The sequence below is a fragment of the Nuphar pumila genome, chromosome 2 (genome assembly GCF_984573655.1).
Source record: "Nuphar pumila chromosome 2, dmNupPumi1.hap1.1, whole genome shotgun sequence".
Classification (NCBI taxonomy): Eukaryota; Viridiplantae; Streptophyta; class Magnoliopsida; order Nymphaeales; family Nymphaeaceae; genus Nuphar; species Nuphar pumila.
In genome coordinates, this window is record NC_143250.1 from 102,567,767 (window position 1) to 102,581,471 (window position 13,705).

General features: G+C 37.3%; 1 protein-coding gene across 1 annotated transcript; it reads right to left on the bottom strand.

Moving 5' to 3' along the window:
- Positions 1-3,693: 3,693 nt before the first annotated feature.
- On the bottom strand, positions 3,694-13,705 carry LOC149846458 (glucose-1-phosphate adenylyltransferase large subunit 1-like). Its single transcript, XM_089991360.1, has 15 exons — positions 13,460-13,705; positions 11,563-11,685; positions 10,293-10,466; positions 10,071-10,163; positions 9,832-9,915; positions 9,673-9,728; positions 9,463-9,556; positions 9,220-9,332; positions 6,803-6,875; positions 6,601-6,681; positions 6,428-6,514; positions 6,255-6,359; positions 5,622-5,728; positions 5,464-5,524; positions 3,694-3,795 (listed from the first exon to the last, which is right to left on the bottom strand). The coding sequence occupies exons 1-15, from the start codon at positions 13,703-13,705 to the stop codon at positions 3,694-3,696; spliced, it is 1,599 nt and encodes a 532-aa protein (XP_089847486.1).

The window sequence follows — 13,705 nt, forward strand, 5'->3', positions numbered from 1 at the left end:
CAATGACAGATCCCCCACCTTTCAGCAGAAACGTTTCCTGTTGGGGTCCAATTCATTTAAAGCAGAAGGACGCTCCATGCAAATGCACCCTATGGGGTTGTTAGATGTCCAAGTGGGTTGGTCCTAACCAAATCAGAGAAGCGAGTGTATAATGCATGCCTTAAAGCATGAAGCATTCAAGAAATTTAAGACAGAAAAAAAAAGTTGATAACACTAGTATTTTTGCTTAAATACATCTTTAAGCTTTTTGCCTGAAAATATATGTCATAAGTAGGTTTTGCAATAAAAAAAAATTGAAATACAAATATTTTAACGTGAAAAATACATTTTCAACGGCAGCAAACATTCGATTTCATAATGGAGGTTAAAGTTTCAGAAGCATGAAAGAAGTGTCTGATTTTGCATTTCTGAAGCTTTTATATGGTTCTAACTTCTTGTATTTTATGCAAGAAGTGAACACCCTGAAGAATTAAACTTGTGTCGTTACATAAACATTCAGAGAGCACCTTGCCGTTGCACAAGCAATGGCCTTCACGTTTCACCCCAAGGGGGTTGTCTTGGTGGGACAGGCAGTCAAGGTTCGATTTCTATGCCATCGCCCCTCCCAGCATAGGCCCCGGGGGGGGGGGCAAAGATCCTATCCTTGGAGTTTTAAGCCACTGGCATGACAACCGTAGGTATGGCAGGTTGAGCCAGCACGATCAGGTCTTCATGTCGAATGTTGGGGTTATAAAAAAAAATGGCCTTCATGCTTCAGAATTGCCCCAACTTTTGATGTGCTTTTAAGTTAAATTTGTCTTGTCAAGAGCAAATTCTTTTAATGCATATTTTTAATAAAAATGTTCCCAACTGGTTCTCAATTTTGTTTTCCATTCAACTTACTATTTCATAAAAATTTCAAAAACTTGGAAAAATCCTAAAGCGTTGGATTTCACATATAATATTAAATAACTGGAGCAGCAAGATTCCTGTTCTCAATTGTTTTGTCATCGAGGGTATTATATAATACAAGGAACTAATTGATCCCTGTAATATATAGCACTTTGCTTCTTGGAAAATTAAAACAAAATTCTGATTCAATAATTGCATTCCTAATATTTTAACTGTGAGGATTCTTCGTCATCAAAACAAAATCAAGAGGAAACAGAGTTGGGTGGAACTTGGAATCCAGGGATCTTTTAACTGATCCCTTATGTCCCTTTTGCCAATCGTATGTCAGTATTTAAGTATGAGCCTGTATTCTGTTGCTGTGGGGCTAACGGCGTCCTATAATTGGCTGGAGGTACCCATGGGAAGTGCTGGTGGGTTCTGAAAGAGATCGACGTTCAATCTCACTGGCTAGTGTGGGTGAGGTGCAATGATGTTGCACACCAAAAGTGTGCTGCTGCACCAGATTACCCTCCATAAGATAGAGAACAGTCAGGTGCAGTGGCACACAACGGAGGGTGATCAGGTACAGCGGCACACTTTTGGTGTGCAATGTGATTGCACCTGTTTTGCCCTCCCTCAGGACCAAGTGCAATCACATTACACAAATGCAATGTGCCCAACTGCACCTGAACACCCACCATCTTCTGTTGTACAGCCTGTCAGAATGGGACCCAACAGCAAATGGATGGTGATCAGGTGAAATAGCAGATTGGGTTTGTGCAATGTTATTGCACCTCATCCCATCACTCCAGTCGCCCCCCTTGAAATCAGGTACCCTTTATACTCATATATCTCTTTTTGTATTTACAGGCTGCCAGCAAAAGCTAGTGAACAGGACCGGCTCTCTTTTGTGAAGACATGGATCAGTGCACACGTTAATGACTCGGACAATGTGATTAGAAAACCACTGCTCTTCACAGAGTTTGGGGAGAATTCCAAGGACGAAAACTTCACTGGACAAAAGAGGGACATCTTCTATCAGAATGTCTATGACGAGATCTATTTATCAGGAACGCATGGTGGTTCCGGCGTTGGTGCACTCTTCTGGCAATTACTGGTTGAAGGAATGGATGCACTCAAGGATGGATATGAGCTTATACTCAGTGAGGTGCCTTCAACTGTACATCTGATTGCTGCTCAATCAAGGAAACTGAAAGGAGTCCCACGTATGCTTGCAAGATCGACGGCTGACAGAAATATCGATGGCAATTCAAAAAAAAAAATATTAAGCTCTGTTTGGGAGCATGTTACCGGAGTAGTTGTAGTGTAATCGGGCTCACGGATTTGGTTGCTATTTGGGAGGAGGAGTTGGGCGGGGCATCAGCCGATTCCAACTCCTTTAAAATACCCATTTGAACCCCTCTTAAAAAGATGAGGTATTTGCAATTCCTTGAATCACAAGGATTCCAGTGCATTCCTAAATTTCTCAGAAAAGTCTTATATTCACCTATGTTATATATACATAGTACATATGCATACATATATATACACATAATATATGTATAGATAATATATATGCATACATAATATATATGTGTATATATATTATAAAATATGTATACATGAACCCAAACTAAAACCTAATTTATAAGCCCTAGCCCAGCCCAAATACTATGCTACGAGTTCCCAAACATGGTGAGTTATCAGTAGTTACAAGCATGAATCATTGAAGTTGTTTATGCTTCCAAACAACAATCCATTTCCCTTAAATTCTGATAGTTCTACTCTGCTTGACTCCTTGCAAGTCTCTCCAACACAGGTCCCCAAACAAGGGTTATAGTTTCCCATTGGAAGAATCAACAGCATAGTTTTAGTTTCTTCCTGTTGTTTTTTTTTTTCTAAAAGCTTCTTCCTGTTGGTTTTGGTTTTGAGTTTTGAGACGGTTATTAAAGCTTTCCTGGGTATCCTGACCCACAAAGATCGACCAAGGAAATTGCAACGGGAAATACCATATTTTCTTAAATCGAATGAAAGAAAATCCATATGAAGTTGCTTAATTTCTTGAGCAGCACCACAAGAATACTCGGTTTAAACCTAAAATGGATTAGGTTATAGTAATTCAGAGTAACAATGCTTCCGACATGGATCGGTTCAGGCCTGTAAACAGGTTCTAGCTCAAGCATGAATTAGTCCAAGTTATTAATTAGGCTGGGCTTAAACCAGGTCAAGAGGGCCAAATTTGACCTAAAAAACTACATAATTTTGAGAGTAACTAGTGTTGAATAAACAGATTGAGAAGACTTTGGTTAATTATGCTAAGAAACTAAGTTAGATCCAAACCCAATGAATCCAGTTTGGGATCCAACAGGCCTAGCGTTAACCCTCCTATAGCTACTGCGGATATATAGAAAAACACAGACAGAATCATCCCAAATTAAAAAATGATCAATTTGTCCAACTTGTACCTAGATCAAAACAGTGTCTAAGTTGTTGGAGTACATTATTTGAAGTTCATTACAGATTTCCAAGTTGTTGGATTACATTATTTGAAGTTCATTACAGATTTCCGAAGAGTGAAAGCCTCATGGCACTCTGGAGCTTCTTCAGCCTGCTTTGGGACAAACACGTGACCACCCACTGTCGGAACCCTTATGATTCATATGAAAATGGCCAAAGCCTTGCAAAATCCGCAGCAGATTCCCTTATGAGAACTCTGCTATTGCCTGTTATTTGTGTGTGTGTGTGTGTGTGAGAGAGAGAGAGAGAGAGAGAGAGAGAGAGAGAGAGAGAGAGAGAGAGAGAGACTTCGTATCATGTGGAACCTTAGATGACAGATCCATCGCTGATTGTGGAGTTCTTCAGCACAACCGTGATCCCCGAGCGAATATAGAAGCCTTCCGATGGCCGATCTGCCTCCTGCACGTTCTGCATTGACACATAAAATTCAATCTCATCTTCAGAACCAAACTTTTCTAAAACTCATCACAATAATTCTGCAACTCCTGTCCATTGCCATACACCAAACCTGTAAAATGTAACACAACCGACAGAAAATGATAACACCAAGATTGCCACTATTCTTTGCATTCTTCAAGCTGTATATATGAGAAATATACATGAGCGTGCATTTTAAGACATGCCGGTTTTTGGTTAGTGCCTCTCCATGACAGACCGAATTACCTGATTCTGATATAAAAAATTCAACATCCAATTCTTCATCCCTACATCTGGGTGAGTGTAGTAATGATCAACACAAATGCAGAGTTTTTTGTGAAAAGCTGGATACTTGGCAATAAAAGGCAGTAGTTGGTTATCATAGCAAAGAATTGGATGAGATAGATTAACATTAAGTACTTTGATCAACAGAAGCACAGAAATTGCCTCAAAATTACAGAGCTACAAGAAACAGGAATGCTTAGATGCCTACACCAATAAAATAAATGGAAGCCCCCTTTCGCTTTGTCACATGAATGGCACAGGAACCAAACAAACAAGCATCAGAAGCATGCAATGAATGATTGAATCTTTTTTCCTAATTGATTCATCTAAGTTGGTGCATGTCATATGAATGTATGGAGTTATGAAAAAGAATAAGAATAAAAATGATATACCAGGAAACATTTAATAATGCTATCAATAAGAGAAAAATTATAGAATGTCGCTTAAGATGGTTTTGACATGCTTTACTGAGCATAACACAAAAAGAAAAGTAGAACTAAGTAGAAGAAATGAAAAAAAAACCACTGAAGTCCTGGAGGAAGAAGAGGTGATTTGAGAGAGTATAATGTGACCAAGTTGTGGCTCTAATAGGAAGGAATCGAGAAACAGGATTCATAAAGCCGGCCCCATGCAATTGGGATAATGCTTGATGATGATGATGATGATCGTTCACCTAACATGACGTACACATGAGATTCATGCTTTAGACTTAGCTTGACCATGAGATCTTAGTTTGATTAAACTTCTAGCAACCAAAATAGAACTCTTGTTGGCCCAAGCCTATAGTGGTAAACCCTGGGAGAGTGAACCGGCCCCAACACTGCAGCTTCTAACATTTAACTAAACAGCTGCTTTCAACTTTTTGTCAAGAGGAGGTTGGGATGAGCCGGCTTTGTCCAATTGCAGCTTGCCAAATAGTAATGGAAAGCTATGGTGGACCAAGGCACTCAGCATAGGGGATTGCAACAAACCAAGTTTCCAGCATCAAAAGAAGTAGATCAGCAAAAGAAGGTGCTGCAAGACAAGAGGATGCACTGATGGAAGGAGGGTCACATGCAACAGTGCCACCCTTCTTTTCTTTTTCTCCTTTCTATTTCCCGTTTTTGGAGGTTGTGTTTATAATCAAAATTTTAGATTTTTGTAGTATTGCATAGTGAAACATTTGAAATAGTTCCGTTCACATAAGTGTCTGTTAGCACAATGGCCCTCCTCATCTGTCCCCACCTTTTTTCAACACTAATTGCAGTTACAGACATTACCTTGGTAATGCTGTTTCTGCACCATGACACACACACACACACACACACACACAGAGAGAGAGAGAGAGAGAGAGAGAGAGAGAGAGAGAGAGAGAGAGAGAGAGAGAGAGAGTACATCTGTGTTGGCGATGACCACATTCTTTCCAATCCTTGCATTCTTATCAATGATACAATTCCTAGAGGATAAGGAAAAAAAGAAAAGCCACGATCAGCCAAATTTAAGGTAATTGGAGTCCCATTAAATTCACCAACTACTGATCAAGAAAAAAAAACCTGATTTTAGTGTTCTCTCCTACACCAATAGGAACATTTCCCTCAGCCAGAGATAATGCTCTTTCTGCCTCAGTTTGATAATAATCAGCACCCATCATCACTGTATCCTGAAAGACAGATGTATCTCAACAGCAAAGAACAAACTATAAATTGGAAATATTACTGAGAAAACCCTGTCACATAATAATCTTAAATTTCAAAAAAAAAAGTTAACTTATTTGGAAAGAAAAAAATGGTATACTACAGTTCACAAATAAAAGGAAAAAAAAAATGATAGCAACATCAAAGGCATGAAACTTTGTTGTGCAAAACCAGCTTTGAATATTGGAAAGAAAAGAAACCCACCAACTTATGTTTAGTCCTAAAAATCATTGAACAATCACAAGATCTTGCTAGCCAAGGCTATGAATGCAAGAAATCAGCCAATGAGGTCAACAAACAACTCTAAAAAGCAGGATTAAACATTACTTTAAATTACATGATGCATAGCTGTATATTTTTACAAAACAGATGGAGAGTTTGTGTGGTTATTATCTAGTTTACATCAAAATTTTTACACATTCAATTTCAATCAAATAATCATGTTGATGATAAAAAAACAGAAATAAATTAAACTGATGGTGGTTAACTCACTATCAATTCAACCCCATACTCCAATCTTGAACGCACACCAACAACGGAGTGCTCAACACTGCACTCCCTTAAGAAGCATCCATGTGAAACGATAGAGCTCAAAACCTGCGTTCATTTTAATTAATCACATGCCAAACAGGTATAAACAAGCAGAATCAGAAAGTACTCTGTACCCGGCATTTTTCTATTTTACTGGGTGGAAGTAATCGAGGAGATGTGAAGATTGGCTTCAGCGGGTCATAGAAGCGAAATTTAGGAGGCTAGTCAGAAAGAAGCAAACTTATTAAGTAGAATCAAAAGATAAAAAAGCAATACGAAAACAGATAGATGCAGAAGACCAAAGCACCTGATCTGTCAAGGCCAGATTTGCATCAAAAAAAGATTGTATAGTTCCAATATCTTCCCAGTAATCATTAAACAAGTATGCCTGACAAAAAAAGCAAAAAGAAAAAACCTTGTTACATAATAGCAACATTTGCCAAATTGCGTGAGAATTTTAATCATTGAAAGTAAATAATAAATGCCCCAGATTTCAAAGAATTGCATACATGCACATGATACTTTTCGGCAGCCATGGGAATGATTTCAGATCCGAAGTCATTTGCAGTTGGATATTGCCACCTGGTGAAAAATGCACAAACTGGCAAGTTACTAGTCCATCAAAAAGCTAAGCAAATATGGGACCATCTGTATTCTGATATGAAATATCACACTAAAGACTTGTTCATTCAGTCAGGGACTCGAAGATTTCAAAATTTAAATCATTTATACAGTAAGGATGTTTATGTCAATGATCACATCGAGAACATGTATCCTCTTGGGCTTATGGTCTTTCACATTGAACCAAGGTTGCCAGAGTAGGAAGTGAAAACGGGAAGCAGAAGCGAGAAGGAACGCATTTTAAAATATATAGGAAGCGAGAAGTGAGAAATAAAACAAAGCAATATAAGAATTTAATGGGAATCAAAATGAAACGCAAATAAAAACTAAAATAAAACTATTCTTAAATTTCATGATTTTTTAGTGTAAGAATTAAATTTATAACAAAATCTAAAAATGATGACTGTCAATTTAGAGAAAGCACATGGATGTGAGTAAGAAGGTATAGAGGAAACATAAAAAATATGAAAAGTATAGTGAGGGAACATATAATAAGAATAGATGAAGCATGTAAAAAGCACAGGAGAAGTATGGGAGAATCAAGATTTTTATCAAGTTTCGGAAGCAAGGAGTATCGCGCTTTTGAAGTGAGTTTCCGGAAAGCGAGCTTCCCACCTATCTAAGAAGCTTCTGGTAACTCTGCATTGAACATTCATCATTTCTTGGTGTGCATCAAAGTTACTGGAAGCTTCTTAGATAAATGGAAAGCCTGCTTCTCGAAAACTCGCTTCGGAAGCTCAATATTCCTCTCTTCGAAAACTTGATGGGAATCTCGATTCTCCCACGCTTCTCCTATGTTTTTCACACACTTCATTTATTCTTTTTATATGTTTTCTAACTCTACTTTTCATGTTTTTTATGTGTTTTCCCTCATGCGTCTCACTCACTTCCATGTGCTTTCTCTAAATTGACACTCATCATTTTAGATTTTGTTAAAAAAATAATTTTTATAGTAAAAGATCATGAAATTTAAGAATAGTCACTTTTATTTTAATTTTTATTTGTGTTCCATTTTGATTCCCATCCAATTCTTATATTTTTTTTATTCCTCGCTTTCTGCTTCCTATACATTTTAAAATGCATCGCTTCTCGCTTTTGCTTCCTGCATTGTTCCCCGCTTTCGCTTCCTAGTCTGGCAACCTTGGTGTGCATCCCAAATGTTGTCTTTCAATCTCCATCTTCTCTTTCTTTCTTCCCTTTATTCTTCAATCAGTGAGCATTTGAAATCCAACAAAACCTAGAATTATCAAGATATGCCAGTTCAAACTTCTCATGATATTATCACTATATTTTGTGTTATTTTCTTGGGAAATTCATTATTTCCAATTTTTATTCTAAATTTTGCAAAGACTTTCTGATAATTTGTTCTTATTTCTCTAAAGAAAGTGCCTAACTAATGCTAACCCTGATTAGGGGTCAGCAATGGGTCCAGCCAGCTGACCCCTAATCTTTGCGAAACTGAAACTTTGCAACTATATTTTCTCCATGAAAGAGGCCCTAAATCCCACCCCTTAAATGAGCAAAATCAACTATATTTCGTCACCAATTCTCTGTTGTAAGTCTTGAGCATTAGAGGTTCACTTAATTTGATATGGTGATGGGTGAAAGCTTATAGCAACTTAAGAGCTGCCTGATTGTCATTTAAGCATTGTGAACGTGTTCCTAATGACTTCTGAAATATTGCAGGACTCGTCACTTAGGTGCAACCTATTCCCTTAATCTGAAATGTAAGAGATCCAGGACATTCAATAAAAGCTCTAACAGTGGCTTTTCCAATATGTACTCATGCTTATTTCCTGTAAATCCATCTGCATAACTATTTTCTCAACCCCTAAGAACATGAAGCTTAAAGTTAGCCTGGATTGGCTCAGTATATCTTCCAACAGTCTCTATATTGCACTCTGGTACAACTGCAACATGCCACATCATACTAAAACAACAGAAAAGGAAAATTGACAATTGCAAAATCCAAGTTTATTGGTACACGACAATGTTATATGCCCCTGAATTGTTCCAGAAAATTCATGTCAATCCAGCCATACTTGTTTAATCCTATCTTTTTGCTACTTGGAGTAGTTCTACGAGCTCTCAACTTGATCCTCATGTATATAGATAATGTAGGTCAATTTTCAATATCTTGAAATACAAACATAATTAATGTAGTGAAAGGATGGCTCCACCTAAAAGAATCGGACATGAGGAACTTTATTTATCTGCACAAAATCATATTTTCTGTCAAATAGAAAGAAGGCATGCATATTTGGATCATTCATATGTAGCTAGAAGCCCTGTGCAAGAGATTTACCTTAGCAGTTTTAGCAAAACATCTGTTTTAAACAGATATACACCCATCGATGCGATATAGGGGAACTTTTTTGCATCCTCCACAGACAATCCAAGAGCAGTTGTGTCTACTTGCTGCACCAAGGAAGATTTTTATAATAAAAATATATCATAAGAATAACTTTAAGTGGCACGGTTATCTAGATAGATACAAAGGAATAAACAAGCATATAGTTGATACATATGGAGGAAAATTGTCCACTACCATAGCCTTCAAATCATTCCCTTTTGGTTTTTCGCAAAATTGTTGAATGCGACCTGTTTTATTGATTTTCATCAATCCAAAATCTGAAGCACGACTGCAGTAAACACCATAAGAATCTGATAGTTAACATGAGGAGTTCAAATCCTTGGAAACAAAAGAAGCTGTGCATTGAGTGAATATGCCATGTTTCAGACCACTTTGATTGCGTACCTATCATCCATAGAAATACAAGAAACTGATATATCAGCACCACTTTCAACGTGTTTCTGTCAAAAAGATATTAGGAAGAAGCTTTATCAAGTTTTTGCATATGATTCTGGAAAAATGAATACTTTGGCAAATGGATGATTAGATAGCAAACAACCCAACCTGCACAAAATCCATGTAATCCATTCGATAAAGGTGATCACCAGAAAGTATCAAGATATTCTCTATATATCGATTCTTAACATCCTGCCACAGTTTCCACAGCATCAGATTGCTAAATTTTAAAGATCTAAATGCCAACTGTACATGCTAAATGTACTCATAGCTATGAGCGCAAGTACATGCATCCACTTCCAGGCATGCTGACTAGATGCTACATAGAAAGTAGAAACATAACAAACCTCAAAGAGCCATATGAATTGCCTTACAGCATCAGCTGTTCCTTGAAACCACCTTTTCCCAGATTCACCTGGAGTTTGAGTAGCTGCTAGTACCTTCATGGTATGAGAAAAGGGGGAATCAGAAAAGCAACAAGAATCCAATTCCCCATCAGTTACTTTAAATTATTTCTGTTACCCAAATACTTCTCTTTGACTGTAAAGCTCCATGTTGGGTCCACATACCTCAACAAATCCTTCACTGAAGCTTACACCATTTCCAAAATTGTATATACGAGCAAGATGCCGGTTCAGGGATTGGGAATTGAATTGTGTCAATATGTAGATTTTGTTTATTCCACTATTAATACAGTTACTCATTGGAACATCAATAAGCCTGTAGCACCCACCAATTGGCACCTAAGAACCACAAATCAGAAACAGATTACTTTGTTTTTTTAGTTTGAGAAAATCCATCTTTCCAGACATTATATAGACCATAACATGGGAGAAAAATGATAATGGATGGTATCGTGAATTAAACATGCACCATTCAGAAAATGACAGTATTAGTCATCTGATCTGGAGGCAGTCAACTTATATTGTTCATAACCAAGCAGTGTTATCAAAAGGCGAGACATGCCTTTTGTGCCTCAAGGCACCAGTCTGAGGAGTGAGGCACAAAAAAGAAATAACAGAAGAAGAGGTTTCTGCAAATTATGGTGGCTTGCTAAGAGAATCAAGCTAAGAGAAATGCTCTCTCTGAGAATCAGTTCAAGTTTTTCTTTGGGTGTCTAAATGCAAAAATACATATACATATATGTAATTGTGCCATGTATGTTCTCAAGCTAACAGAAATGCTACCTGTTTTATTTATATCCTCTCCAAGAATCAGTTCAAGTTTTTCTTTGGGTGTCTACATGCAAAAATACATATACATATATGTAATTGTGCATGTATGATTAAATGCACATACATACATATATGAAAAAAATTCAAGAAGCTAGAAAATGAACCGAATCTTTGCTACTGTATTCACTTTCAGACCTTTGTTTTATCACGTGCAACAAAAAGAACTTATTTGAGATTTTCTATTGATTATTGGTTGTTGCTTTGATTATTGGTTGTTGCTTTATAGGACATTATATTTTTTAATTACAGTTATGTAATCAGTTTCTTAGTTACTTTTATAATGTTAATCTCATATTTTTTAGTACTTATTTGAGATTTTCTATTTCTTATTAGTTGTTACTTCATCAATAAAGCATTTCTTTATTTATTTGTATTTTTAGATATTTTTTATAATTTTTTTAAAATAAATTTTTTTTGAGGCTTACGCCTAGTCTCAGTTTTTGGTGGAGCGCCTCGCTACACCTCAACGCTTTTCACAACACTATAACCAAGTGTTTATTACTTCAAGAAGCAACAAAACCAAATGCAGGCAAAGTAGAATAATCAATAGCATTGCTAGTAAGATACAAAAAAAAAAGGCATAAATGGAAATATGCTTTCTTACAGCTGGCTTTGCTCTTCTACTAGTCAGAGGAAAGAGGCGAGTTCCAGCTCCTCCACCTAATATGATAGAAACAACATTTTTTGGGTCTGCTTGTGGCTTCCCGAATATTGGTGCCTGGAAAGTCTGCATTGTATTCACATAAATCAATAATAATTGTTCTTATAAAACTGATAATGAATGAGATGCACAAATAAAAAATTCTGACTGGGAAAAGATAACTAGATGAAACTTGGTTAACTAAAACACATCTCTATCTCTTCACCTAATCAAATTAATCAATAACATGAATGTAATTTAAAAACAATTGGAGATAGCCATTCAGTATAACTGTTCAACATTCATAAAACAAGCTAAGAAAGAGAACCAGTGTTAAACACTACAATTTTCATATAAAACATATGACTCCCATGGTTTCTCTCAGGCTTACCGGAAGCGCCATAGGACATGGGGAAGCGTGCTTTCCCAATGCGGTGCTTCCAAAACGTGCTGAGAAGCGCCAAAAAAATTGTGGAAGGCGCTTCCCATTTAGGAGAAGCTCACTTCTCTTTTTTTTAAATTTTTTGTGTTTTATTTTTCTTTTTTCTCTTTTTTCGCTTCCCCCTCGCTTTCGGTTCGCTTCCTAGGTCGCTTCTGGTTCGTTTCTCTTCTCGATTTCGAGACGATTCCTGGTTCGCTTTTAAGTCGTTCTGCGCTTCCCGCTTCCTAAATTTTTGGAAGTGCCTCGCTTCTGCTTCCCGAATCGCTTCCCGCTCCCTCTTCCCTGGCTAACAACTCTGGTTTCTCCTCACTATAAGATTTTTATGGTCATTCATTCTAAGTCTATTGCATTCAGATTTTTATACTAAGCACTTCTAAAAATGAAAAGTTATAAATATGCAATTTCGTGATTTTTTATCAATTACTCCCCAAAATGAAAAGTTAATTGTTTTGGATAAGTCTCAGTGTTTATTGGATAGTTTATTCATACCCAGAAAGAAATTCAATCTTATGTCGTTCGACCGTTATAGGCTTGTAGCTATAAAAAATAACAGTCAATTGTTAGTTTATTGAAACATCTATGGCTTCAAGTTTTCATTATTTTATAAATTTTGGATCTAGATTCTAGAACCTTCTGAATAGCAAATGTAGCATATCCCGTATAGACCTGGGACTGCCAAAAGAATAAGGTCATCTTTTTCTTCATATATTTTGTGGATTTATTAGCAGTATGTTGGACTCTGCGGCACTGCTTGCCCTCTCCTCTCACAGCAGTAGGCTTCAGCAACCTAACCACATATTGTCACTGACCAAAATAGTACCGTCTACAATATGCAGCTTGTTTCTTGAAAGGACAAGCCCAGTCTGCTCATGTGGAGACAATGGTTAATGCAGATTACATGGTAATGTGAGAAAGATTGTAGTACAACTGCATGATAATCTCTCGTCCATGTTGAGCTGTTTATGTAAGAGATCTAGGCTTACTTCTCAACCTAGTGTTCTTTAGCTTCGCACGGCCAGGTAGCGTCATCGTCATAGTTCAAGAGAGTTTAGGCCTCGGTTTCCAGCACGAGCAGATGAAAGGATATAGGACCTACTAAAGCTCTCACCACAAGTTTCGTTGATCAGAAGCCTAAGCAAGAAAAAATAACCTTGGCTTGATTTAACTAACCAAAAGTAAAAAAAAAGGAAACACAAAGCATCAAACCCCTCGCTATGACAAACGTCAAAGGCCAAAGCGAAGAAACCCATACAAATTTTATACTGACATAGGAAATGGTAATTCGAAACTGATCAAAATTCAACTTATCCACATTAAGCCATCTTAATCAACCAAAAGAATTCGCAAAACCACGAAAAAGAAAGGAAAACAACTGAATCTACCGGGCTACCGTCAAGGGAATCGATCAAAGAACGTTACCATGAACTCTTTGGTGAAATCCGCAAGTACGGAGGTAGTCGTCATGCTCTTGGGATTTTTCTTTCTTCCCTTATTCTCAAAGGGCATCTTCAACTGTGTACCCATCACCCCACTCTTCGACCGTGCCAACTTTTTCTCCCCCAAAAACGCCGAGGCCACCCTATAGTGTTGGCCATGCTTCGGATGGAGGTTCAAAGACAGATTGCCCGATCGGGCAGTTGCCGGATGAATTTGCGATATGCCCAT

Coding starts and splice junctions, on each gene's coding strand:
- LOC149846458 (XM_089991360.1), bottom strand. CDS start 13,705: ATGGGCATATCGCAAATTCATCCGGCAACTGCCCGATCGGGCAATCTG. Junction 10,467..11,562: donor GTAGAAGAGCAAAGCCAGCT/GTAAGAAAGCAT, acceptor TGTGGTTCTTAG/GTGCCAATTGGTGGGTGCTA. Junction 9,916..10,070: donor AATTCATATGGCTCTTTGAG/GTTTGTTATGTT, acceptor AAACTGTGGCAG/GATGTTAAGAATCGATATAT.